The following is a 27,863-nucleotide window of genomic DNA, read 5'->3' as shown; positions in this document are numbered from 1 at the left end:
GATAAATGGGGTGATGCCTAGCAATATTTGCAATGTCTTAAACTATAGACCATGTCTCCCCCAAGTAATTTCTGGGACAATTAAAAGAAAGCAAGTTTTCAAGGGCATTTAAAGTTTTTCATTGGGTAGACAGCGGAGGTGCAGGGGAGAACTGGACTGAAGCACAGGACAGCAGGGCTCTGAGGCTGAGGTGGCTGCTAACCAGTGTTTGTCCTTTTGTATGTAAAACAGAGGATGTAGGACTTGTCCCATTGGCTGCCTATGGATGACCTGGGAACACAGCCCAGTGACACATACGGGGATGCTCAAAGGGGGCCTTGGCGACCCTCCCTGCTCAGGGCTCAAGTGGCCAGACCTTGTAGCCAAATCGTTGGGCTCAAATTCCCTTTCTACCACTTGTAGCTGTGTGACCTAGGGAAAGTCTCTCTCTTTTTTTTTAAAGATTTTATTTATTTATTTGACAGAGAGAGAGACAGCCAGTGAGAGAGGGAACATGAGCAGGGGGAGTGGGAGAGGAAGAAGCAGGCTCCCTTCGGAGAAGCCTGATGTGGGGCTCGATCCCATAATGCCGGGATCACGCCCTGAGCCGAAGGCAGATGCTTAACCGCTGTGCCACCCAGGCGCCCCCTAGGGAAAGTCTCTTAAGGTTTCTGTGCCTAACAGTGGTGTCTAACTCATAGGACTGTCATGGGGACAACTTCCGGCTCCTGTTAAGTGCTAAATGAATGTGTGCTTTATCATTATTACAGCTGACTAGACAGATGCTAGGGGAGGGGAGTGATTGGCCTAGGCTTTCCACTGCAGGCTTGCGGCCACAGTGAGACAGATATGGATCCAGAGCTTTTTGCTCTATGTCAAGTTAAGCATGCTAAGCAGGAAGTATTACTTCTGACTTAAAGATTAAAAATAAACCTAAACAAACAATAAATAGGAGACTACCTCAACATAACAAAGGCGATACATGACAAGCCCAGAGCTAACATCATACTCAGCTAACATCCTATCATAATATCATCATACTCATCAAACTGAAAGCTTTTCCTCTAAGATCAGAAACAAGACAAGGATGTCCACTCTCACCACTTCTATTCAACCCAGTACTGGAAGTCCCAGCCAGTGCAATTAGACAAGAAAAAGAAAAAAAGTCACCCAAAGCAGAAAGCAAGAAGTAAAATCATCACTGTTTGCAAATGACATGATCTTAAATGTAGAAAACCCTGAAGATAGCACACACACACACACTACACACACACACACACACTACACACACACACACACAAATTGTTAGAAGTAATAAACAAATTCAGTAAAGTTGCGGGATACAGAATCATCAACATGCAAAAATCAGTTGTGTTTTTTTTTTTTAAAAGATTTTATTTATTTATTTGACAGAGATAGAGACAGCCAGCGAGAGAGGGAACACAAGCAGGGGGAGTGGGAGAGGAAGAAGCAGGCTCCTAGCAGAGGAGCCTGATGTGGCTCGATCCCATAACACCGGGATCACACCCTGAGCCGAAGGCAGACGCTTAACCGCTGTGCCACCCAGGCGCCCCATCAGTTGTGTTTTTATATACTAACAATGTACCATCTGAAAGGTAAATTAAGAAAATAATTGTATTTACAATAACATCAAAAAATACTTGGGAATAAAGTTAGCTAAGGAAATGAAAGACTTTTACACTGAAAACTACAAAACACTAAGGAAAGAAATTAAATACACAAATAAATGGAAAAATACTCTATTCATGGATTAGGAGATTTAATATTATTAAAATGGCCACACTACGCAAAATGATCTACAGATTCAATTCCATCCCTATTAAAATCCCAATGGCCTAGTTTCCAGAAATACAAAAAATCCTAAAATTCATATGGAACCATAAAAAACAATGAATCTTTAAAAAGAACAAAACTGAAGCCATCACATTTCCTCTTTTCAATATATTACAAAGCAACAGTAATTAAAACCGTGTGATACTGACATAAAGGCAGACATATAAACTAAGAAAACAGAATAGGGATCCCAGAAATAAACCAATATGTGGTTGACTGATTGCCAAAGGGTGCCAAGAATATTCGATGGGGAAAGGATAGTCTGGAAAATGGTGTTGGAAAAATTGGATATCTACATACAGAAGAATGAAATTGGATGCTTTACTCAAAATAGATTAAAGATTTAAACACAAGAACTTTAAAAATCCTAGAAGAAGACAAAGGGGAAAAACTTGGTAACATAGGTCTTGGCAATGATTTTTTTTTTTTTTGATACAACACCAAAAGCAAAAATCAACAAGTGTGACTACATCAGACTAAAAAATTTCTGCATGACAAAAAAAAAATCAATCAACTGAGTGGAAAGGCAGTCTACAGCATGGGAGAAAATATTGGCAAACCATGTATCTGATAAGGGGTTAATCACCAAAATATACAAAGAACGCCAATAGCAAAACAAATTAAAATAAAACAACCCCCCCCAAACCTCCAAACAACTCCATTAAAAAATGGGAAAAGGACTCGAACAGACATTTCTCCAAAGAAGACCTACAACTGGCCAAAAGACACATGAGAAGACACTTGACATCACTCATCAACAGAGAAAGGCAAACTGAAACCACAGCAAGGTATCGCCTCACACCTGTTAGGATGTCTATGATGAAAGGAAAAGCGTTGGTGAGGATGTGGAAGAATTAGAGCCCTTGCACACTGTCAGTGGGAATGCAAACTGGTGCAGCAGCTCCGGACAATGGTACGGAGGCTCCTCCAACAATTAGAAATAGAACTGCAATATGAGTCAGCATCCCACTTCTGGGTTGGTTTGTTTGTTTTTAATTTAAGATTTATTTATTTATTTATTTGACAGAGAGAGAGAGCGAGCACAAGCAGGGGGAACAGCAGACAGAAGGAGAGGGAGAGGGAGAAGGGAGAAGGCAGAGCAGGGAGCCCAACGCGGGGCTCAATCTCAGGACCCTGGGATCATGACCTGAGCTGAAGGCAGACGCTCAACGGACTGAGCCACCCAGGTGCCCCCCACTTCTGGGTTTTTATCCAGATTGAAATCAGGATCTCGAAGAGATATCTGACTCCCATATTCAATGCAGCACTATTCACAGTAGCCAAGGTGTGGAAATGTCCTAAATGTTTGTCAACGGACGAATGGATAAAGAAAATGTGGTATGTGTACACACGATGGGATATTATCCAGCCTTGGAAAAGAAGGATATCCTGCAGCACGTGACCACATGGATGAACCTGGGGGACGCTATGCCGAGGGAAACAAGCTGATCACAGAAAGACAAATACTGAATGCTTGCACTTTCGTGAAGTATCTAGAGTAGCAAAACTCACAGGACCAGGGAACGGAGTGGTGGTTGCTAGGGGCTGCAGGAGCAGGAAATGGGGAGCTCCCAATCACCAGGTGCGAAGTTTCAGTGAAGCCAGATGCATACGTTCTGCAGATGGCCCGTAGGACACTGTGCCTGCAGTTCACAATCTGGCATCGCGCACTTCATTGTTTAAGGAGGTAGATCTCACGTTAAGTGTGCTCGTGACAGTAACAAAAGAGCTGAAAGGCAGTCACTGCGAGGAGGGTGGGATACCCGGAAGCTGAGACCTTCCCACTGCCAGCCTTTGGAGCAGACGAGATAGTTTCTCCCCATCCTATGCCAATGCAGTGGGGTTTACAGATACACCCTAGTGGGATTTATATAGGAAGTTATGTAGGGAATGCGAATTGGAAAATTATGTCCCAAGAGAGGAGAGAATTCTGTTTAGAAATGTCATGGTTCTCAATCCAAATGCCTCATTAAATACAGATTGCATATGTGGCTTTTACTACTCTAAATGTTAGCTCTAAGAAACAGACCCGCTCCCTCTCTACCTTCTCAAAACTGGGGGGCGGCTTTGAGCCTGGAGTTGCAAAGAGGAGGAAACAGCAGGACCTGTCCAAGGCTGTGCCCTTGGCCCAGGAGCCGCCTCCTCCTGCTGATTTTAACCAGACCAAGGAAAAAGGTAAAAATGAGTAAGTTGCAAGATGATTTCACTTCATCCCAGTGTTTCCAAAGATAGAGTCAAGAGTAGTTAAAATGTGGCAAAACACTGGCTGGAACTTTCCACGCTGTCACCTTTCCCTCTCCGGCCAGGGATGCCTCCCCTTTCATGTCACCTCCCCGTAGACGGCCCAAACACCCTCCCTGCTGACTTTTAAGGGATGCCAGCAGCTGTTTTCTCTGAGGCTCTTTGGAACGTCCCCTTTTTCCTCCTTCTGGGCCCAGCTCCTCTTCTCCTGAGCTGTGTAAGTACCTCTACACTGCCCTGCCAGCTGGCTTGCACACCTTCATAAATGGGGAACTCACCACTCCTTGAGGCAGACCTGCTGTTTTTCAGAAGCAAAAATGACACTGATGCTGAGTCTGTGTCCCTGGGGTTCCTAGATTCTACCTTCGGGAGCCCCCAGGAGAGAAGGGGCAGCTGCGTCTGTCAGAGGGTTTGGGGAACTTCATGGAAGACCACCCCCTTCCTCTGATATCCCTGCCCACGTCAGCTCAGGCCCCGGGAAGGTTCTCCTTTCAAGCTTGAGGTCTTCTCAGACCAAAGTTGCATGTTGAAGTCAGCCCAGCCAAGAGTACTTTTATTTAAATCATCTTTCATGTACAACTTCCTAATAACCCATTTTATTAAGAAACCTGAGTTTCAGGGACCAGAAATTGTAATGATAGCTCTAAGATGGCAGCACTTATTAAGGGACGACTGTGTAGCTGCCGCTTCGAACACTCTGCATGGATTATTGCTTTCCATATTATGTCAGCCCATTTTCAGATGAGGAAACTGAGGCTGGACCAGATTGCGTGATTGCCTGATGGCGCAGAGCTAGTGGAGGTGGCAGAGCTGGGACGGGATCCTGGCCTCGAGGGCCCCGCCCCACCCTCATCCCCCTCTAGTTTCTCCCTTTGTGCGGGGACGCTCACCGCGTTGAGACCGCAGAGCTGGTAGCAGGCCATGGTGATGACCACAGTGACGACCTGCCAACGCACGAGGGGACTCCGGAGCAGCTCCAGCACGGACACCAGCTGGACGTTCCTCTGCACACGGCTCTCCGTCAGGACTTCCTCCAGCTCTCGGGACACGTCCTCTTTGCCCAGGAAAGTTCGGAAGGCTGCAAACAGGGACAATCATCACAGCCTTTCAGTAGGGATTAGGATGTGTCTGATACTGGGTCTGTGGGGACAGTCCCGCCACCCACACACAGACCTTGTCAGGGATAGAGCTGGCAGGGGCCTTTGAAACCACAAAGTCCCAAGCCTTTGTTTGAAAATAGGAAAACGGAGGCCCAGAGATGTGCGGTGACTTGCCTAAGGTCACCTGGTTGGCTAGGAGAAGAGCCAGGAGACAACAGGAGTCTCCTGATTGCCCCCAGAGTGAAGAGGAGCCTGTCCAGGGTTCAAGTTCCACTGCGACCACAGTACATCTGTCCAAGGTTTGTAACCATTCCTGCCTCACATGGCTCTGCTGGTAACTGGATGATGTATACACACTAAACCCTAGCTCAGAGCTTTGCACACGCTCTTGCTAAGTATTTATTGAGCACCTCCTGTCTGCCTGGCCCAGCGTGCTCATCCTTGTTGGAGGTATTCAGATGGTCAGATCACCTGCCACTTGACCCGGATGTGGGGAGTAGATTCTATCATTGGAAGGAGACTGAACTGAATGACCCCCAGTGCCCTTTCCATATGACCCTGGGGAACACAGGAACCGTGGGTGGACATATTTCTCAAAGAGCTAGTCTTCCCAGGATTCAAACTCACCCTGGTGACTTATGCCTTTTCCAGGCTGAACACTGCAAATTTCCAGCCTCAGCGCACCTGGCATGTGTTACCAAGCCCTTAATTGTGCAAACCTCCCTGTATATAGACGCAAAGGTGGGTGGACTGATTAGACCCCTGAGATCATAATAATCAGATAATATGAGACACTTTTAGAACACGGATTTAAATATTCAGTGCTCTGGTATTTATCCTCCTACAGAGAGAGGTGGCTTTGGTGACGGCTCCTGTGGACAGTCCATTCCAGACACAGCGGGCATCATCCCTGAAAACACTGCTCTGTGCTGCAGGGCGTGTGAAATTGCTCTTCTCGAGTAGAAGGGGGGCGGCAGGAAGGGCTGTTAAACTTGCTCTAAATTCTACGAAAAGCAAGCCCATGATGCCTCTGGGATGTTAGTCCCAGTAGTACACTGAAAACGGCTTCAGAATGTTTCTTTTGTAAGCAATGATTTAACACTTTTCTTAGCATTTTATTAAGGATAAATGCGAGAAGTAGCTGAATGAGTCATGTTTCCACATCATTCACTATACCATAGTATTGCTAACACTTTCTTAAAGTTCAAAATGCAACACTCATATGATAAAGTCATTCTAAAATTTTAGGGCAGGAAAATATTTCTCTCTCCTTCCTGACATACATGCTTTTCATGTAAAATAAAGAGAAACATATAGCCTTTTTCCCCGCCTTTCTCAACTTGGCTTCCAGGAAACTCTCGCCTAAATTTGACTCTCAGCTCTTAACAGAGTTTCCGGGAACAAAACTCTCTTTCTTAAAAGCTGTGATCTCCTTCTTTTAAGCATCAATTTAATTTCTTGCTATATATGCACTCATAAAAAATAGTTTCTTTCTACTTGTTCCATATCTCTTCTTTTTTTAAAAAAATTATTTATTTTAGAGAGAGGGGGCTAGCAGGGGGGGCAGTAGGAGAGGCAGAGAGAATCCCAAACAGACTCCCTGCTAAGCACAGAGTCTAATGTGACACTGAGATCATGACCTGAGCTGAAATCAAGAGTTGGATGCTTAACCAACTGAGCCCCCCAGGTGCCCCTCTCCCGTACCCCTTCTTACAAGTTTCCTGTGACTGGGTAGGGAAGAGTATCTGATGAGGTTGTTATCATGGCAGACTTGGAGATGCATCGCCTTCAGGAAAGGACTCCCTCCTTGGCTGTGAGTGTCTGGTTAACTGATAGCCCCTACTTTTGGCTTTGTGGCCATCCACCTCAACTTTGAAGCCCAGGCACAACTGGGGTTGGTAGGAGCGCAAGGGCACGGCTGGGGACCACGTGAAATGCACACGTGTTGCTCCAGAGCTCCTGACGGGCATGCAGAGACTCGGCCAGGCGGCATGCTGGTCTGATGCCTCCCTGCTCAATGCTGCTGTGTCCTCCTCCTTTCTCAGCGTGGCTGTCCAAGGAAACTTCTGCAACCCTCACTCCTCCCCAGCACCTGCTTCCCTGGAGAAGCTGGCCTGCAACAATTAACCGCTTGATGGCAAAACCATCAATCAATTTAGCCTGTTTTCAACTTTTGAAGTGCTTAGTTGCTTTTGTTCTTATTGCCTTCTCCTGGCCTATGACAATACCCCGATGGCTCTCCTGGTCCGGTCTCGTCATGCCCTGTAGAGCGCCTACTGTAAACCTGTGCTCTACGCTGCGGCACCAGCCCCCAGCTCTCCACTCTGCACAGTGACGCCTAGGCTCCCACCTGGCACATAGCTGTCCCCCAGCTCCCACCCCTGCTGCATCACTCTTGAACATACAAACGGCTCATTGTTCCTACACACAATGTGCTCTCTTGGCTGCCTACACTGGGCCATGCTGTTCCCTCGGCCAGGAATGCATTTCCCGCCTTTCCTTGCCCCGCTACTCTTCTCCTCCCTCCCAGAGNCCTCCTGTCTGCCTGGCCCAGCGTGCTCATCCTTGTTGGAGGTATTCAGATGGTCAGATCACCTGCCACTTGACCCGGATGTGGGGAGTAGATTCTATCATTGGAAGGAGACTGAACTGAATGACCCCCAGTGCCCTTTCCATATGACCCTGGGGAACACAGGAACCGTGGGTGGACATATTTCTCAAAGAGCTAGTCTTCCCAGGATTCAAACTCACCCTGGTGACTTATGCCTTTTCCAGGCTGAACACTGCAAATTTCCAGCCTCAGCGCACCTGGCATGTGTTACCAAGCCCTTAATTGTGCAAACCTCCCTGTATATAGACGCAAAGGTGGGTGGACTGATTAGACCCCTGAGATCATAATAATCAGATAATATGAGACACTTTTAGAACACGGATTTAAATATTCAGTGCTCTGGTATTTATCCTCCTACAGAGAGAGGTGGCTTTGGTGACGGCTCCTGTGGACAGTCCATTCCAGACACAGCGGGCATCATCCCTGAAAACACTGCTCTGTGCTGCAGGGCGTGTGAAATTGCTCTTCTCGAGTAGAAGGGGGGCGGCAGGAAGGGCTGTTAAACTTGCTCTAAATTCTACGAAAAGCAAGCCCATGATGCCTCTGGGATGTTAGTCCCAGTAGTACACTGAAAACGGCTTCAGAATGTTTCTTTTGTAAGCAATGATTTAACACTTTTCTTAGCATTTTATTAAGGATAAATGCGAGAAGTAGCTGAATGAGTCATGTTTCCACATCATTCACTATACCATAGTATTGCTAACACTTTCTTAAAGTTCAAAATGCAACACTCATATGATAAAGTCATTCTAAAATTTTAGGGCAGGAAAATATTTCTCTCTCCTTCCTGACATACATGCTTTTCATGTAAAATAAAGAGAAACATATAGCCTTTTTCCCCGCCTTTCTCAACTTGGCTTCCAGGAAACTCTCGCCTAAATTTGACTCTCAGCTCTTAACAGAGTTTCCGGGAACAAAACTCTCTTTCTTAAAAGCTGTGATCTCCTTCTTTTAAGCATCAATTTAATTTCTTGCTATATATGCACTCATAAAAAATAGTTTCTTTCTACTTGTTCCATATCTCTTCTTTTTTTAAAAAAATTATTTATTTTAGAGAGAGGGGGCTAGCAGGGGGGGCAGTAGGAGAGGCAGAGAGAATCCCAAACAGACTCCCTGCTAAGCACAGAGTCTAATGTGACACTGAGATCATGACCTGAGCTGAAATCAAGAGTTGGATGCTTAACCAACTGAGCCCCCCAGGTGCCCCTCTCCCGTACCCCTTCTTACAAGTTTCCTGTGACTGGGTAGGGAAGAGTATCTGATGAGGTTGTTATCATGGCAGACTTGGAGATGCATCGCCTTCAGGAAAGGACTCCCTCCTTGGCTGTGAGTGTCTGGTTAACTGATAGCCCCTACTTTTGGCTTTGTGGCCATCCACCTCAACTTTGAAGCCCAGGCACAACTGGGGTTGGTAGGAGCGCAAGGGCACGGCTGGGGACACGTGAAATGCACACGTGTTGCTTCAGAGCTCCTGACGGGCATGCAGAGACTCGGCCAGGCGGCATGCTGGTCTGATGCCTCCCTGCTCAATGCTGCTGTGTCCCCCTCCTTTCTCAGCGTGGCTGTCCAAGGAAACTTCTGCAACCCTCACTCCTCCCCAGCACCTGCTTCCCTGGAGAAGCTGGCCTGCAACAATTAACCGCTTGATGGCAAAACCATCAATCAATTTAGCCTGTTTTCAACTTTTGAAGTGCTTAGTTGCTTTTGTTCTTATTGCCTTCTCCTGGCCTATGACAATACCCCGATGGCTCTCCTGGTCCGGTCTCGTCATGCCCTGTAGAGCGCCTACTGTAAACCTGTGCTCTACGCTGCGGCACCAGCCCCCAGCTCTCCACTCTGCACAGTGACGCCTAGGCTCCCACCTGGCACATAGCTGTCCCCCAGCTCCCACCCCTGCTGCATCACTCTTGAACATACAAACGGCTCATTGTTCCTACACACAATGTGCTCTCTTGGCTGCCTACACTGGGCCATGCTGTTCCCTCGGCCAGGAATGCATTTCCCGCCTTTCCTTGCCCCGCTACTCTTCTCCTCCCTCCCAGAGGGCCCTGTGGTGGGGAGACTCTGGGTTCTCCCCATCCCCTGCGCCTTCCCATCTCGGCACCACCTCTGGCACCTTCTCCTTCCACTTGCTGTGAGCACCCCGAGGCCCAGTTCTGGGGGCTTGCTGGNCTCTGGCACCTTCTCCTTCCACTTGCTGTGAGCACCCCGAGGCCCAGTTCTGGGGGCTTGCTGGGGGATGGGTGCTGTTTGAGTCTGTTGCTCTGAGCTGACCTGACCCAGCTGGCACACCACTCCCTTCCCTGGAGGCAGGGTTTCTCCGCATTGGCACTCTTGACATCTCGGGCGGGATAACTGTGCGGTGGGCATGGCCCCGTGCATTGCGGGGTGTTTAGCGGCATCCCCGGCCTCCACCCACCAGATGCCAGAAAGAGCTCTACAGCTGTGATGATCGGAACTGTCTCCAAGCATTATTCCCAGGAGCCGAGACATGGGAACAACCACCGATGGAGGAAGGGATACACGTATATTTATATACACAATGGAATGTTAGCTCTAAAAAGCAGGAAATCCTGCCATTGGCAACAACATGGACGGTCCTTGAGGGCAGTTTGCTAAGTGAGAGAAATCAGACGGAGACAGACAGACGCCATGTGATCTCACCTACATGTGGAATCTAAAACCACAAAACCCCCAAACGGAACTCCTAGATGCAGAGATACAGGGAGGAGACTGGTGGTTTCCAGAGGTGGGGGGTGAGGGGTGAGCAAATGGGTGAACGTGACCCAAAGTGCAACTTCTGGTTATAAAATAAACAAGTCCTGGGGATGGAACCCAAATGTATCCCGGGGCAAAGTCACCCCAGTTCAGAACCACTGTTTCAAACAGGCTTCTGGCTCCTCCCGGGAGGACCTCACCCCAGAGCAGGTACCCCCCCTCGCCCCTGCTGGCCCCTCTCCCTTCTCCCAGTGCAAGACTGCCCTGCGGGACCCAGCCCCTGTGGGCTTCCCTAATTGCTGGTTAAGCCCCCTGTACCGCCCACCATGGCCCTGTGGGATTTAGTTTGGGGGTCCTTCCTATCCGCTATGTATCCTCTCAGGCTCTTGAAAAGAGCTCAACAGTCAAAAGCCAAGTCACGAGGGGCACCAACAAGAGGAAGTATTTCTGGTTGTCAGAAGAGAGCGGGCCCTCTGAACAGGGAGCCAAAAAAACAGAAAGTTGCCTCACATGTCCTGGCACTCAGGAGAAACAAAAGACATTGGTACTTTTTTTTTCTCTCTCTAGAATGTTCTTCTGACCTTTCTGCACCTGGCTAGCCTTGTTCTTTGAGCCTCAGCACAGACACATCTCCTCCAAGAAGCCTTCCCTGATTCTCCCCTGCTGGGAAGTGAGGGAGGAACAGGCTAAGGAAGGTCTAGAGAGGAAAGCAGGAGATGAGGGACCCACCCACAGGTCTCATGTTGTAACTGGGCCCCATGATGCCACCTTCCTGATCTTAAGAGTCATGTGCTCCTCTCAGTCCCCAGGTCCTGTGTCAGTCCAGGCTTTCGCATCTCCCCAGTGGGATTCTCCTGCCAGTCTCCGTCCTCCAAGATGACCATTCTCCTGCAGTCGAGCCTTTGCTGTGCTGCTCCTGTCATCAGCACCCAGTCTGAATTTTATCCCCCTTCCCTAAAGGTCAGTCTGGCTTCTAGGAGAGGGCCTTCCTGGGTGCCGCCTCTCTGGGTGCGCCAGAATGGAGGACAGGACCATCCTGGCAGCTAATTCTGCCTGAGTGTTCATGGCTGCCTGGAATTCAACTGCGAGGGATCCCGAGGTTGTCCTCCCTGCTCAGTGGGGAAGGGTGTGGATGCTGGGTCAGGGCAAAGTCTGGCAGAATGGGGCAGTGGCTCCCATGCCACGAGCTAGTCATACCCAGGTGGACCACAGAGGCCACGACCTCCACCGGATAGGCCTGGGAGCCTGCTCCTGGTCGGAGCCTGGATGGCCTCAGGGATTTGGAAGTGGGCTGGAGTGCCAATTAGGGAAATGGCTGCTGAGCTGGGCACAGTGCAGTCCCGTAGAGCTCCTTTCCTTCACGATTGCCACGGGCTGAGTCCCAACATTGTGCCAGCCCAGTTTCACACTGGCAGTACGAAATAAAGGAAGAAGAGCAGGTGTTCTTGACAGTGTCTGCCTTGCATCCCTGAAGTTTCCAGATCAGTGAAGCAGTGTCTGAAGTTGTGCCTGTGCCTGGTCAACTCAGAGAAAGAGCTGGAAGCTGACTGCAGTGCACTCGGGCCCTCAAATACCCACCAGCGCCACACCCAGAGCAAAAGGTGGAGAGGTGTGCGGCAGAGGGGTAAGGTGGGTGCGGGTGGTGTGGATAGACCGACGGGGCTCTGTCCGGCATCTGCTGCCCACTAGCCTGGCGCCGGGGCCCATCTCGGTGGCCTCGCACATTTCTGCTTCCTCAGGCTCCGTGGGGTCGGAGCAACCATCTGGCACAATAACACCTGCCTGGTTTGCCTGCACCTGTGACCAGGTGTGTGCTGGTGTGACGGGTGCTTAAGGGCCCCGACTCTGGGGCCACACTGTCTGGGGTTCAAATCCTCGCTTCTCTCGTCACCTAGTCTGATGCCAGGTGAGGTTCTTGATGGTTCCATGCCTCAGTTTCCTTATCTGTAAGATGGACGGAACAGCATCGGGGCTGTCTGTGGTGTTAAATGTCAGCGCACACGAGGTCCTCAGAACACTGCTGCTCTTAATGGGCAACGAGCCCTAGAGGTCTGTTAGCTATTCCAGGAGGCACTTGCTACCCCCCCACCCCTTCTTCCCTTTTTTCTTCCTTTTTAGCCTGACAAAGGTAGAAATACCATAACCTTCCATTGGTTGAATTGTGTCCCCATAAACAGATGTCGAATTCTTAACCTGGTAACTGTGAATGTGACCTTATCTGGAAAGCGGGTCTTTGCAGATGTGACTGTCAGTTAAGATGAGGTCACAATGGAGTAGGGTGGGTCCTTAATAATAAGAAGAGAAGAGACACAGAGACAGACACACAGGGAAGACAGCCCTGTGAGGATGGAAGCAGAGCCCGGAGGGGTGCAGGGTAAGCCACGGGAGGCCAAGGTCCGCAGGCGCACGCCAGAAGCCGCAAGAGGAAGCAGGTCTCGCTGACAGGCTGACTTTGGGCTCCTCGTCTCCAGAACTGGGAGAGAACTGCTCCTGTTTTAAGTGCCCGGTTTGTGGCGTTTTGTTATGGTAGCCTGCGCTCCATGGCCTCTGTTAGCGTTTCTCGCCTCCTGCTGGAAGCAAAGCGCACAGCAGCCTGGGGGCTTCCCTCATGTGACCAGGAGGGCCTGTGACAAGGCCGACAAAGGGATTCCAGGCAGAGCATGGGGCCGTGGCCCCTTGCAGCCCTATGCCCAGCACAGAGCTCCTTCTCTGCCCAGAGTGGGGCTCAGGGCTTCTAAAACTAGGAGATTTCACTGCAACATTTATTTTCAGCAGTGATTGGGATTGAAGTTTGAGTTTATCACTGACAGCAGTGGGATCCAAAGCAGGGGATGGGGGAAGACACTGGAAGTCCTGTTTGAACTGTTACAACATCTCATTATGGGACCAATCCTGGAGCCTTCCCACAGGCCACGTGAGGGTTCTGGGGGCTCCACCACAAGGAGGGGCTGGCAGGGGGCTCCTCATCTTTGCTTTCAGTGTAGAGCAACACATTTCGGCTAACGTGTCCCATTGACTGGTCTTGGACTTGGGAATGGTAGTGTTTGGTTTTAATTGAATTAACCCTGAAGAACATACAGGCGGCTTATAGAGAATCCTCCGAAGAAGGCACGGATTAAGGTAAGACTGCGATGCCTGCACAGAGACAGGAGCCAGCAGCCCCCTTTGCTCCAGGCTTCAGTGCATGTTGACAGTAGGCTGCCTGGCCAAGGTGCAAAAGCTTAAGACATAAGTAATCAACCTCTCCAAGGTAAAGGTGACATTTTCAGGAGAATGAGAAAGTAGCAGCTCTTCAAAGGAGATTGCTCTGTGGAAAGAGATGTGTGGGGATGGTGCCATCATTCTGTGGCCTGGGACCCAAAGTGCCGCACACCAGTCACCAGGTCAAACTCCCACAACTGCACATTAAAAAAACAAAATCCCTGCAAAGAGTTTCAAAAGCTTCCTGTTTGAAAATATGCCAGATGAAGAGTTTCAGTGGGTTTTGCTAAATCATGGTCGTCAAAACAAAAAGGCAACACTGTCTCCTGATTTTGCAGGAACAACAGAGTGCCACTGGGAGGGTGGAAATCTACCCGCAGCAGCCCGCCCCATCCCCGACGCTGCATTCCTAACAGATGGGACTGGAAGACGAATTCCAAATTCCAAATGTGTTAAGTTCAGCCAGCCTTGCTGCTGCCTTCCATTTGGATCTATATTGTTTTCTGAGGGTCTTTTTGAGCGCTTGTCACCATTAAGGCCAATATTGCAATGACAGCAGCTAACGCTTGCTGAGAGCTACTCTAGGCCAGCCACCATTCCACGTGTTTCATAGGCCTTTTCTTATTTAATTTTCATATAACCATCCCCTGAAGGAGACACCGCTAGTGTCCTCACTTGGCAGGTGAGAAGAGAGGAAACTTGCTCATGGTCAGGGAACTAGGATCCCTGAGATCAGAGCCTGAGACAAGGATTGGGTGTAAGAAGTTGATACATGTGAGGGTTGCAAAAAGCAGGTGTGAGGGGATAAGGAGAGTGAAGCAAGGAAGGGAAAGCCATACAAGGCATGTCACTGAGGAGCCTACTATGGACGAAGGGGTCAGTTCTGCTGGACTTCTGAGTAGGACATGGAATGTCTCCTAGAACGGCCCCACAGGGGAGGCTGGGCATCTGTCCATCAACTCTTGCCTCCAGGGGTCATGAACTCCCAGGCATGCACATTACACTGCAGACGGGCTGAGCTGCATTGTGGCCACAGAGAAGGCCTGAGTATGCAGGGAGACACCTGGTATGCTGGTGCAGGAAACGTCCACCTGCGTCTGCACTCACATGGGACTGTCCCACAGCTGGGCTGAAATCAGTGAACAGAAGAATGGTGTGATGGGGACACCACAGGAAACCACTGTTGTCACCACTGGTAAATGGAGTAGCTGGGAGTAGAGCCCCAGCAAGGGCTCCAGAAGTCTTGATCTGGATGCTCAGTTATGATCCCTGGGAATTTAGAACCAGAACTTTCAGATCTTGGAAAAAACACTGTCCTTCCCTCCTTCCCCCCTCCCTCTCTCTCCCTCACTGCTTCCTTCCTTCCATCTTTCCCTATCTTTCTTCGGAAGTCTTCATTCCATATCCTTGAATTCCTGAAGAGCCTAGAAGCATCCTCAGGCTTCATCTCACCCATCTGTTTGCCCATCACTTGCATCAGAGTGAGGCAAAGGCCCGAGTTGTAAATCAGCACCAATTTCATTACACTTTGGAAGCACAGAGAAGATTCGTTTGAAATAACTCTTGCATTCTTTTTTAACCCAGAGCCCCTAAGTAACATTCTCTTCCTTCCAATCTCTACAAGAAGGCCTGGAATCTGCCTCTGAGCTGGGATCCCACTCACAAAGTGGTAGGAAACCATGCAGGGAGGTGACAAGCACATTAGTGCAGTGTTGAGGGCGTCCTGAGGCTGGTAAATGGCTCTCACTGCTGCTCCTGTCATCACTGTGGTCCTACCAGATCAAGGCAGGTGCTTCTGCTAGTGTAAGGCTTACAATACCTCATGCTAGAGGCTGGGTCTTATTCAAGGCCTGGTATGCAGCAGGTGCTCAAACCATGCTGGATGAATGTAACTGGTCCCTTCTCATATTTGCTTAGTCTGGAGAAGGGGATCCTCTGGGAGGAGAAGCCCGGATGTGGATAGGGTTGGACTCCTTGGCCTGAGGTCAGAACGAGGACCAATGGCGATAGCTATGATGTGTCAGAAGTCAGCTCACCATGAGGAAGAACTGTCTGACTGATGTGGCCAACGGTAGATCTGGCAGTTTCTCAATCAGTGAGCTCCCCATCCCTGGAGGTGGGCCAGGAGAGGTGTGGCGACCACTCTTAAATCTCTAAGTCACTTAAATAGTTCATCTGATCTACTTGGGTCCTCTCCTTGCTCAGGCTCCTACCCTCATCCTCACACTTGAAAGTAAAGGCTTCCTATAGCTCACACCTCATTCATATTCCTGGCCATGTTCTTATCACTAATTCCAAAGAACTTGAAAAAGCAATGAGAATTTGCATTTCCCAAGTGGAGAGAAAAGCCTCTGGGTGGTGTGGTCAATTTCTGGGCTGGGAGAGGAAGCCACTGTGTAATCAGATCTTTACCAGTTAAAGACTCGTCTTCATACAAGGGGCGTCAAGAGACCAAGCAGGGGAGAGGAGCCTGACATTATTGTGCACCTACCATGTGTTAGACGTTTGGGTTAGGTGTCTTACAGAGCTTATCGAGATAACCTAGTGTTGTTCTGTTCTCTGAGCCTCAGAGGAATGGGGAAATATACCAGAGATGCCCGGTAGAAAGTGAGGAAGTCATTGTTCCAACTTGATCTTTTTTTGCACGCACCTCAAAGAATGATGAAAAGAAACCAGAGATGAAAAGTTAACAGAACCAAATTCAGTTCATTTCAATTAACCTGCAGCTTTTTAGAGCTTGCTATGTGCTGGGGATGCCAAGGTCTCTTATGCTAAAAGGAACGATTTCTGCTCAGAAGGAGTCTTTTGGGGGGGACAGAACACATCTCACTACAACTCCAGGTGGATGGTGCTGGATGTGGGGCCTGCAGGAACCTCACAAAACCCCCACAAGTTCAGTGCTCCTACTTGTCTTTTAACAGATGGGGAAACTGAGGCTTGGAGGGATGAAGTGATGTGTCCAAGTCACATGGCAGAGCTGCCATTCCCGCTCCCGTGGTGTTGTGCTCCAGGGTTGGTGCAAACATGACTCAGGGCCTGATCCTGCCAGGAGGTGGTCACGTAGAGCAGATCTTGTATCTGGCATCCCTTCTCTGAGAAGTAGGTCAGGCCCTTAGGCAAATGGAAAGTCCTCTTTCCCCAGAGCGCTCTTTAGATCTCTGCTGGCGTTCTGTCTTTTCAATGATTGCTTTTGCACGTAATGAAATTAGCAGTTGCATTCATAATGTCAGGATCTCTATGGCTGTACCTTATTTTTTTCCATTAGTGAATGAATAATTTATTATTATAAAGATAAAAAATTATTCTATTATGGAAAGGACACTGAACGTGAGATCTGCCACTGAGCATGTTTTTAAGTGCACAACACAGTACTGTTGAGTACAGACACAGTGTTGTACAGCAGATGTCTCGAATTTATCCACCTTGCATAAACTTTATACCCACTGATAACAACTCCCCACCTCCCCCTCCCCCACAGCCCCTGGCAACCACTATTCCACTGTTTGGTTCTATGAACTTAACTATTTTGGATACTTGAAGTGAGTGAGGCCGGGCAGCACGCTTCCTTCTGTGACTGGCTTACCTCACTCAGCATAACGTTCACCAGGTACATCCATGTCGTCACATGCTGCAGGATTCCCTTCTTTGTCAAAGCTGAATAATATTCCATTGTGTATGTGTATCACATCTTCTTTATCCATTCATTTGTCCACGGACATTTAGGTTTTATACACGTCTTGGCTCTGTAAATGGTGCTGCATTGAACATTTAAGAGTGTTAATATCTCTTTGAGTGCTTGATTTCAATGCTTTTGGATAAATGCCCGGATGTGGGACTGCTGGGTCATATGGTACTTCTATTTTTCATTTTCGGAAGAAGACTCTCTACTGTTTGCTATAGTGGAGGCACCATTTTGCATTTCCGCCAACAGTGTGCAGGGGTTCCAATTTCTCCATGTCCTCGCCAACACTTGCCTTTGCGTTTTTGACCCTAGCCATTCTGTTGGTGTGAAGTGACATCTCACTGTAGTTTTGATTTGCATTTCCCTGATCATTAGCGATGTTGAAATTTTTTCCATGTATCAATTGGTAAAGTGTATGTCTTCTTTGGAGAAATATCTATCCAAGTTCTTTGCCCATTTTTAAATAAGGTTACTAGATTTTGGCTATTGAATTGAAAATTATTTATTTTTTTGGATGTTATTAGCCCCTTATCAGATATACAGTTTGCTCATATTTTCTTCCATTCTATAGGTTACCTTTGCACTCTGTTGATTATTTCCTTTGCTGTGCAGATGCCTTTTAATTTGATATAGTTTCCCTTATCCGTTTTTGCTTTTGTTGCCTGTGCGTTTGGTATCATATCCAAGAAATCCCTTCCAAAGCCAATATTAGGAAGCTTCCCCCTTTTGTTTTCTTTTAGGAGTTTTATGGTTTCAGGTCTTACATTTAAGTCTGTAATTTATTTTGAGTTGATTTTTGTGTATGGTGTAAGCTAAGGGTCCAACTTCATTCTTTTGCATAAAGATACCCAGTTTTCCAGTTATCTTGTATCCAGAAGACACTACAGCCCACAGCCAACACCGTGCTCGATGATGAAAAACTGAAAGCCTTTTCTCTAAGGTCAGGAACAAGGCAAGGATACCCACTCTCATAACTTCTATTTAGAAGTTCTAGCCAGAGCAATTAGGTGAGAAAAGGAAAGACAAGACATCCAAATTGGAAAGGAAGAAGTAAAATCGTCCTTGTTTGCAAACAACATGATCTTATAGAGATAAAACTCCTAAGACTTCACCAAGAATACTGTTAGAACTAAACAAATAGATTCAGTCAAGTTGCAGGATACAAAATCAACAAGCAAAGATCAGTTGCATTTCTATACACGAACAACAAACTACCAGAAGAGGAAATCAGAAAAATAATCCCCTTTATAATAGCACCAAAAAGAAAAAATACTTAGGAATAACATCACCTACAGAAGAGAAAGACTTTTACACTGAGAATTATAAAACAGTGATGGAAGAAATTAAAGGAGACACAAAGAAATGGAAAGACACCCTGTGTTCATGGGTTAGAAGATTTAATATTGTTAAAATGACCATATTCCCCAAGGCCATCAACAGGTTCAATGCCATCCTATTAAAATCTCAATGGTATATTTTACAGAAACAGAAAAAATAATGCTACAATTCATATGGAACCACAAAAGACCGTGAATGGCCAAAACCACCTTGAGAAAGAACAACAAAGCAGAGCCATCAGGCTTCCTGATTTCAAAAAAGACTGTAGAGCTACCCTAATTCAAACAGTATGGTACTGGCATAAAAAAGACACATTCAGACCAGTGAGCAGAACAGAGAGCCCAGAAATAAACCCATGGCTATAAAGTCAGCTGATCTTCAACGAAGATCTGTGGCTCTGAAATGGGCAAGATAGTAAGGTGGCCAAGGGCTGACACTGGGGTGAGAGAGAGATGGGGCACAACAGATTCCCCCCCCCATGTGACCTGGGGAGTCACTTGGCAGCTAAAACCTCACTGTCTTCTGTACGGAATCAGAGTGAATAGCATTAATGTGAACAAGACTAGCCAACATTCCCAGAAGGCTACTCCGTGTTTCCGAAGGTAGTCATGGGAATCAACTGACCTGTCTGTTAGGTGATAAGCCAGGGATTATCCCTGATGAACCACAGCTCTCAGTGGTAGCCTTCCGGGGCAGAAACAGTGGAAGTACTTACTAAAAACAAAACAAAACAAAACAAGCAAGCAAATGACCACAACAAAAACAGACATCCTTCCTGGCCATATGTGGATGGATTCCTACCCTGTTCCTTACTCCCTTATAGCAACTCACCTTTCCACCCCAGCACAACTGCTGCATTTTTCAGGAAGCCCTCCCTGGTGTCCTCCTACCAGCCCCGTGGAGCTCTGTGCTCCTTCCCTTGTAGCTCCTGTCATGGGGTCAATTCACACTCCTCTGTGAGGTGACCTGGTTCCTGTCGGATTCCCTCATTGACTGCTTCAGGACTCAGGAGCCCTGTCTGGTTTTGCTCCATATTTTATCCCCTGGGTTTAGTACGTGTCTGGTACACAACAAAAGCTCCATAAATAAGAGGGCTTGGAATGAACGGTGACTCCAGGAAGTTACTCATAACTCAGAATCCATTACAATGGCCTTCCCTGAGCTACACTTCAGGCTTGTGCCCTCAGCTATTACTGAGGGTACATATAAGAAAAATCATAGAGAAATATCTTTTGCAATTGCTTTAACTTTAGTTTAAGACGTGATTTTAAGACCCCCCTTTGGAGATCCCTTGTAATAAATGGGTTTTAGAATTGTGTGTAGGTAAACTCTGTCCCTCCTCAGAAAGAGAGAGTCTGTGAAGGAATCAGTTCCTTTCTTGCCCTGGCTGCCAGGAAGCTCAGACACTAATTTGGTATCTCCTCCTTGAAAGACGACAAGGTGCTTCCCATGACATAGTCATTTTCCAAGCACTTGTTCTAAGCCTTTAGTGTGAATCAAATCACTTAAAAGTTCAAAATGATCCAATAAGATGAGTATCTCAGACAAGGGAACCAAGTGAAAGACTGCACATAGCTAGCAGATGGCAAGGCAGGGACGTGAACCCAATCAACATCACCCCACAAGTCTGAGCTCTTAACCTCCACAGTGAGCTACCACTGGGTAGCTCTGTTTACTGGACAGGGGCCCTTCCTTCTCCTTCCAGAGCCCTGAGTTTAATCTATAATACACACACACACACACACACACACACACACACACACATACACACACACACACACTTGTGTGCTTTATAAGCTGTCTCAGTTTTTTCCTTGATTTCTATAAGGTAGAAGATGAAGTCACTAACACTTATGAAAAAGAGAAAGAAGAAATCTGTAAGGTGTGGCCTGGTGAGGTTGACCTTTAACCTCTTCTTTATCTCTATGAAAAGGACCCTGTGTCCAGAACCCCTCTCAGCTTTGTGGTACTGTCCAATATGCCAGATATGAGGATTGTAAAGTTACTGCCACTCTTGTGCCAACAAACTCCCAATATGCGAGCAAAAGGGTAATGGCAGAGGCCAGCTGCAGACAATCACAGCTAACTAGCAGGTTAGAACCCAAATGTTGCCACCATCAAATGCATGACAGCATCACAAAGCTGAACAGATTTGGATGGGCTGGTCCTCCCCTGACTTTGGCCTAAAGCTCCCCTCCTGCTCCTTTGGGAGACAGGAGAGGGTGATGACAAGCACAGTGGACTGTGGGTCAGGAGAAAGGGCTTTGTCCTAGCTCAGCCTCTGACTTGTCTGGTGGCTTCAGACAAGACTCACTAATCTGGTCTCAGTTCCACATCAGCTCAATGGAGGCTTTGCATTGACATGAGCTCGTTTCTAACTTCTGAAGGCTAGAGGAAGCCTCCTTGTCTAAGCTGAGCTCAGCTACTCCCTTCCAGTCACATTCCACTAGAGTCAAATGTCCTCATGCTTTTGGGCCACACCATGTCTATCCCAGATTCTTGTGGTTTTATAGACAAAGATCTAGACTTTGCTTCCAGCCAAGCTTGGGTTCAAGAACTGGCCCCACCACTTACTAACTGAGCAGCCTTTGGCAGGTGATACCAACCTCCCTGGCCTCACCTGTAATGTGGGGGTAGGAACATAATCTCTTAGAGTTGGAGAACACTGTGGCAGGTGGGCTAGCGGCACATGTCTGTGTGCCCCAGGCCCTTAGCACATGACAAGTCCATTTGTCCTCCCTTCTCTCACATCCCTGCACAGAGTTAGGACACCCTTTGCCTGTGTCTCAAGTAGGCATCATTGATTTGTTCAAGTATTCAACACACATTTAATGAGCACCTACTATATTCCAAGAGATAGGTCTCTACAGCACCCTAACGTCAGAGCCTAGTGCTTGAGATTTGATTTTAGAGACAGGGCAGCTTTCAGACACTGTTCGGATAGTCTCCATGACCAGAACTGCTTTGAACTGGAGCCTTCACAAGCATGAAGAGCCTATGCCTTTACTGAGCACTTGGTTAAACATTCCTTGTCTGGTTCTTCCCTCTGAGCACACATCCAAACATCCCGCCTGCACGCCTTCCGCACCATCTCGGGAGGGGCTGCAAGGAGACTTGGAATGGGACTTCATATACACATGCTCTGCTTGGACTTGAAAATCCCTCCCCTGAGGAAGACCTCTCGGATACAGAGGTCGAAACTACCAAGGCATAAAGATCAGAAAGCCCGAAGTGATTATCTGACACATCTCCCTGGTAAAACCGTTGGCCTGGGTAATAAAGCTGCCTCACTCCTGTCTCTCCCTCTTTGCCTCCTTCTCCTCGGGTTGACACTGCTCCATGTTCCCAGGGCAAGGAAGCTTCTGGTTGCCGTAAACCACTCGGAGCGTAAGCCCAGAGCCTGGAGGAGCAGCGTGCTGGAGGAGCCTGGAGGAGCAGCGTGCTGGAGGAGCCTGGAGGAGCAGCGTGCTGGAGGAGCCTGGAGGAGCAGCGTGCTGGAGGAGCCTGGAGGAGCAGCGTGCTGGAGGGGCCTGGAGGAACAGCGTGCTGGAGGAGCCTGGAGGAGCAGCGTGCTGGAGGAGCCTGGAGGAGCAGCGTGCTGGAGGAGCCTGGAGGAGCAGCGTGCTGGAGGAGCCTGGAGGAGCAGCGTGCTGGAGGAGCCTGGAGGAGCAGCGTGCTGGAGGAGCCTGGAGGAGCAGCGTGCTGGAGGAGCCTGGAGGAGCAGCGTGCTGGAGGAGCCTGGAGGAGCAGCGTGCTGGAGGAGCCTGGAGGAGCAGCGTGCTGGAGGAGCCTGGAGGAGCAGCGTGCTGGAGGAGCCTGGAGGAGCAGCGTGCTGGAGGAGCCTGGAGGAGCAGCGTGCTGGAGGAGCCTGGAGGAGCAGCGTGCTGGAGGAGCCTGGAGGAGCAGCGTGCTGGAGGAGCCTGGAGGAGCAGCGTGCTGGAGGAGCCTGGAGGAGCAGCGTGCTGGAGGAGCCTGGAGGAGCAGCGTGCTGGAGGAGCCTGGAGGAGCAGCGTGCTGGAGGAGCCTGGAGGAGCAGCGTGCTGGAGGAGCCTGGAGGAGCAGCGTGCTGGAGGAGCCTGGAGGAGCAGCGTGCTGGAGGAGCCTGGAGGAGCAGCGTGCTGGAGGAGCCTGGAGGAGCAGCGTGCTGCACAGACCCGAGCACACACTTTGGCATTAGGTGTACTTGGGTTTCATTCACCCTTTCCGCAACTGCTCAGGGAGCACCTACTATGTGCCAGGCCCGCTCTAGGTGCTGGGGTTTCAGCTATGAGCAAAGCAGGAAAAGTCTCTGCCCTCAGAGAGCTTTCGCCGGGGGGGAACAGATGCTGAACAAATTAGCGTATCAATATATTAATCAATAAGCTTAAGTGACTGATTTGGGAGAAGCTGCTGGGTCCTTGACATGGATGATGAGGTGGAGAGATGCCTACATGAAGCAGGAAGACTCAGGTGAGTCTTTTCTGAGAACGAGTTGAAGACTCTAAAGGCAAATGTCATTTATCCCACTCGAGAATACTGCTTTTGAATTACTTAACGGACATTTCCCATTATGCAGAAGTTTATGCACGTGGGGAGGAAGATTTAAATTGTCCAACTTCACTACAAAGCGGTTTCATTCTAGACTAGACAGTTTCAGGTTTCCATAGTAAGCTACTATTTAATTATTATTAGTTACCATTTCTATTAATTAGAATAATAATGATGATAATACAAATATACATACGACCACAGGTTACTTATGACAAAAACATTAAGAATGTGTAAATTCACATGATTTGCTCAATCTGTTGGCTCAATCCATTTTTCAAATAGGAAGAAATTGAAATCCTATTATCCCTCCTCGTACTTGTAATGTCCTATCTCCATTTACTTTTACCTCTTAGGAGCTCACCTCTAATGTCAACTCACGGGCTTGTATTTTCCATTTTGATCCCTGAATAAATGATTTTTTATATTGCTTAGAGTATTTATTTTATTGGAAAACTATTTCATTATGAAACTGCATTGTGAATTTGATGTGAAAGCTAAAAGCAGAAGTTTGAATAAATGAGTGTTCCATATGAAAAAAATAAATAAATATACAATTTCAGGTACAAAGTGCTTAGAAGAAAAATAAATTGGGGCGAGGGACCGTGAAGAGGTGAGAATGCGTTGGAGCTGTCATTGGGGAAGGTGTCTGAGATGTCCCTTCAGCAGAGAGCTACATGGACTGTTGGGGGGGGGCGCCATGTGCACACATGGGGAGGAGGCTTCCGGTTGGAGGGGCTTGTGCAAAGGGCCAAAGTGAGACGGGCTGGGCGCATCCCCCCATTTCCTAGCTGTGTCAGAGTCTGCCCACGGGGATCAGTCCCAGCCACTCTGTGCCTGCAGACCACATCGCCGGGACTCCCGTGCTAGCTGATTCCTGGTAGATCCAGCCAGGAGCGGCGCGGATACAGGTCCTGGGGTAGGAGGCAGAAAGAGTCCCTTCTCCCTGGTCGAGCCTCCAGCACCGTGAGTGGTGGTGACCCTTGCTCAGCCTTGGAGACTCAGGCTCTGGCGTCCTTCCCGGCAATGACACCCCCCACATTCGTACCAGCAGCTCCACAATGTGCTGGCTGCAGTGTTGCTGAGGTGGGGGGACTCAGCCTTACCCCTCCTGCTCCCCCTGCCCCACACCTTTGGGACCATCCCCTGCATTCAGCACTTCTCTGAAGTATTCTTCCTGACTTCCTGAGGGGAACCTGACCGGGGCGCGAGCTCTGTGACCTGAATCCTCTGCCTCTTTGTCTCCTCATCTGTAAGAGGAGCAGAAACATCGGAGGCCTTTCTGGTCAACATGCCAGGTCCTGACCTTAGAACCGGAGCCGGACCAGCCTGAAGAAAGCACCTCGACCAGTCCTGATTACACAGGGGGAGAAACCACAGCCACAGAGAGGTGGTGTGACCGGACCAGGCTCCTGACCCTGGCCAGTGTGTCACCCTGCATTCGGTGGTCTGTCTCAGCAGCTGCCACCTGGAGGGACTTAACGAGACTGACGCGTGGGGAATAACCGGCAGGACGCTAAGATGACGCACATGGTTCTGCGGCTGAGCAGTTTCTGTCAGCCGGATCTCACCCACAGACCACTCAGGCAAAGCTGGCGAGTCTCAGGGCCCCAAGTTTGGGGCTTAGGAGTCTCCCTTCCCCTCTTCCCTGCAGGGAGCTCCCTGGCTTATAAAATATTAATATTAGAATCCTTGTCATTTCATTAAATGCCCAGTCTACGAAGAACGAGTTACGGGATATTTGGGGGGCTGTTCTGGGATGTGTTCTGTTGCCTAGCAACACCCAAGTTCCCCCTCTATTCACTACAGTGGCAGGCTCTCAGTCGGTGAGTCCTGAGAGGGGCAAGTGTCATAACTGCCTCCTCCTAGAAAGTGGAGCCATTCAGCCAGAACCCCATCTCTATCCTCATCATATAGGACCCGTGAGAGGCCAGATGGGAGGTAACTGCCAGAATCTTCCCTGGGAGTCAGGGGGCCTGGCTTTTGAGCTCCAGCTCCATAAATGGCCAGGCTGGGGATGACTGCACGTTTCCAAATGCCTCTGGGTTGAGTTGCTCATCTGTGGAAAGGAGAGGCCCATTTGCCTTTGCCCTGCTGAGGAATTCTGGGAAATTCAGTACTTTTAATGACCTTTCAGAGACGAATGGTCTTCAACAGATTGGAGCTCACTTTCAAGGGCTTGATTTCTTTTCAAGGCCTTGATTGCCTATTTAGTGCATAGCCAATGGAAGTCCGTGCTGGATGCGGGGGGCATGGCACTTAAGAACACACAGTCCCTGCCCTTGAGAGTCTCACTGTGGGGAGGGAGGGAGAGTGAGAGAAACAGGCGGTGACACCACAGCGTGGCCAGTACTGGGGGAGATGACCAGGGGAGGGAGGGATGGCGTGGGACCAGGATGGTTAATGTTATGTGCCGGTGTGTCAGAACCATGGCACACAGACACACTTGACCCTTGAACTGTGTGGATCCACTCATAGAAGGATTTGTAAATAAATAACAGTACTATTTGCATGTTCTCTTCCTTGTAATTTTCTTCATAACATTTTCTTTCCTCTAGCTTATTTCATGGTAAGAACACAGTATATAATACATATAACATACAACATATGTGCTAATTGTTCATGTTATCGGTAAGGCTTCTGGTCAACAGCTGGCTATTAGTAGTTAAGTTTTTGAGAAGCCAAAGTTATATATAGATTTCCAGCTGTGCAGGTGGCTGGCAGCCCTAACCCCCACATTTTTTAGGGTCAACTGTATTTGGTCAAACACCACTCTAGATACTGTGGTGAAGACCGTTTTTGGATGAGAGTCACATTCACATCTTTAGACTCTGAGTAAAGCAGATTATTCTCCATAAGAGGAGAGGGCCTCATCTAATCAGTTGAAGGCCTAAAGAGAAAACAACTGAGCTCCTCAGAGAGAGAGGTAATTCTGCCAGCAGATGGCCTCAGACTTAACCTGCAACACTGACTCTTCCCTGGGTCTCCAGCCTGGCAGCCTGCCCTGCAGATTTTGGACTTGCCAATTTCCACAATCATATGAGCCAATTCCTTGGAATCTCTCTCTCATATATATATTTACATATTTTTAATATTTACACAGGCAACACACCTGTTCTCTTTCTCTGGGGACTCCTGACTAACACAGGACCAACCTAACCCTGCTGGGGACCTAAGGGAAGGTATTGGCCCACCTCACTTCTTAGCGGAGTGCACTGTTCCAGAGGCACGCGGCTCCCATCAGTGTGGTGGCAGGAGAACGTGCCCACAGACCCCCGACCACAGGGACAGAACTGACCAAGGGTCACAGCCTCTGTGCCCTGAAAATCATTACCCACTGTGTCCAGGCCGTACTCGTCAGGGACTGCTCACAGACAACGGCAAAGCACAGCAGGGAAACTAAGGCATCCTTGTTCTAGCGACACAGGGCTCCTCTGGGGCTGATGTTGCCGGCCCTGTCCCTCCCTTGCCCACCAGGGGTCCGATGAGCATCCTGGTCGGTGGGCTCCCTCCACATTTACACAGGCAAGAACTCCGGTAAAATCCCCGCTGCTTAGGCCACTTGGTATCCACTTCTCAGAGAACCCAGAGTGACACAGTGACTCACACACTGAAGTGTGAGCTCCGTGGAGAAGCACTGAGCCTTCCATGGGGATAAGCTGGACCAGAAGGAAGACAGACATTTCCAACCAGGCAGCGTCTCCGCATCCTCCCCCACGGCCCTCTGAGGCAGGGCCAGTATGACAGAATGGCACGGAAGGATCTTCATGATCCCCAAGAGACCTGCATGACACTGAGGCCGTGGTTGGGCCCAGGGAGCTCGTGGCCTCTAGGGGAGCTTGTCTCCTTCACCTTCTCAGCCAGGACCTACTTGATCTACCACAAATGTTTGTTGATCGGCTGATTTCAGCCGCATGATTATAATCCCTGCACCGGATGTTGCTACACGTTTTCGCACATCACTAAGCAGTCTCACATCCGTGATCTCATCTGATCATCCTCCTGGGCTCTGGAGATAAGCACTGTGTTCCTCCCATTTCACAGGGTGGGAAAACTGAGTCCAGGTCCAAGACAATGGGCAACTCGCCTGGGCTCACAGCTACCATGCAGGGAAGCAGGGGCGGCACCAGCCCGGCTGCCCCTCCATCCACCCATGTCCCACAGCACGGCACTAAGACACATGGGCGCCTTCCAGAGAGCCGAGGAGCATCAAAACAGCAGCAGCGAGGTTACCAGGTACACAAAGAAAAGAAAAGCACGTAAACTGAATGGCTGACACCAGTGCGTCTCTGAAGGAGAGAAGTGACTTGGCTGAGTGAAGTATTTTGACAAACACCTGGAGTGGAAGGTGTTTGCTGAAATCTGCATGTTGTCTAATTCCAGCTTCAGAAAGGAAGGTATGCTCGCAGAGAGGAAGACAAGCTCCAGAGCCGTCTAGAAGGCAGAAGAGACAATGCGCAGTGGTGAGAGGGGAAAGAAGAGGGTGCTGAGTGGTAGGGACCCCGTGCCTGGAGCCCTTCCTGAAATCTTCAATATCACCTTGAAATGCTCTAGTGATGTCGGGTGCGTGCTTGCTGCTATGGTGTTTGAGGAAACCAAAGCAGGGGCTGAA

The 27,863-nt window shown here is 48.8% G+C and overlaps 1 protein-coding gene across 6 annotated transcripts in view; it reads right to left on the bottom strand.

Annotated features, from left to right (window-relative positions):
* SLC2A9 (solute carrier family 2 member 9) overlaps nucleotides 1–27,863 on the bottom strand; it is a 188,879-nt gene that overhangs the window by 85,169 nt on the left and 75,847 nt on the right. For all 6 annotated transcript variants that reach the window (XM_034672125.1, XM_034672126.1, XM_034672127.1 and 3 more), the window contains one exon: nucleotides 4,965–5,152. In XM_034672125.1, coding sequence (XP_034528016.1) covers nucleotides 4,965–5,152 — 188 coding nt within the window. The remainder of the gene's footprint in view (nucleotides 1–4,964; nucleotides 5,153–27,863) is intronic.

Source organism: Ailuropoda melanoleuca, chromosome 11 (genome assembly GCF_002007445.2).
Source record: "Ailuropoda melanoleuca isolate Jingjing chromosome 11, ASM200744v2, whole genome shotgun sequence".
NCBI lineage: Eukaryota > Metazoa > Chordata > Mammalia > Carnivora > Ursidae > Ailuropoda > Ailuropoda melanoleuca.
This window is presented reverse-complemented; position numbering and strand designations above follow the sequence as displayed.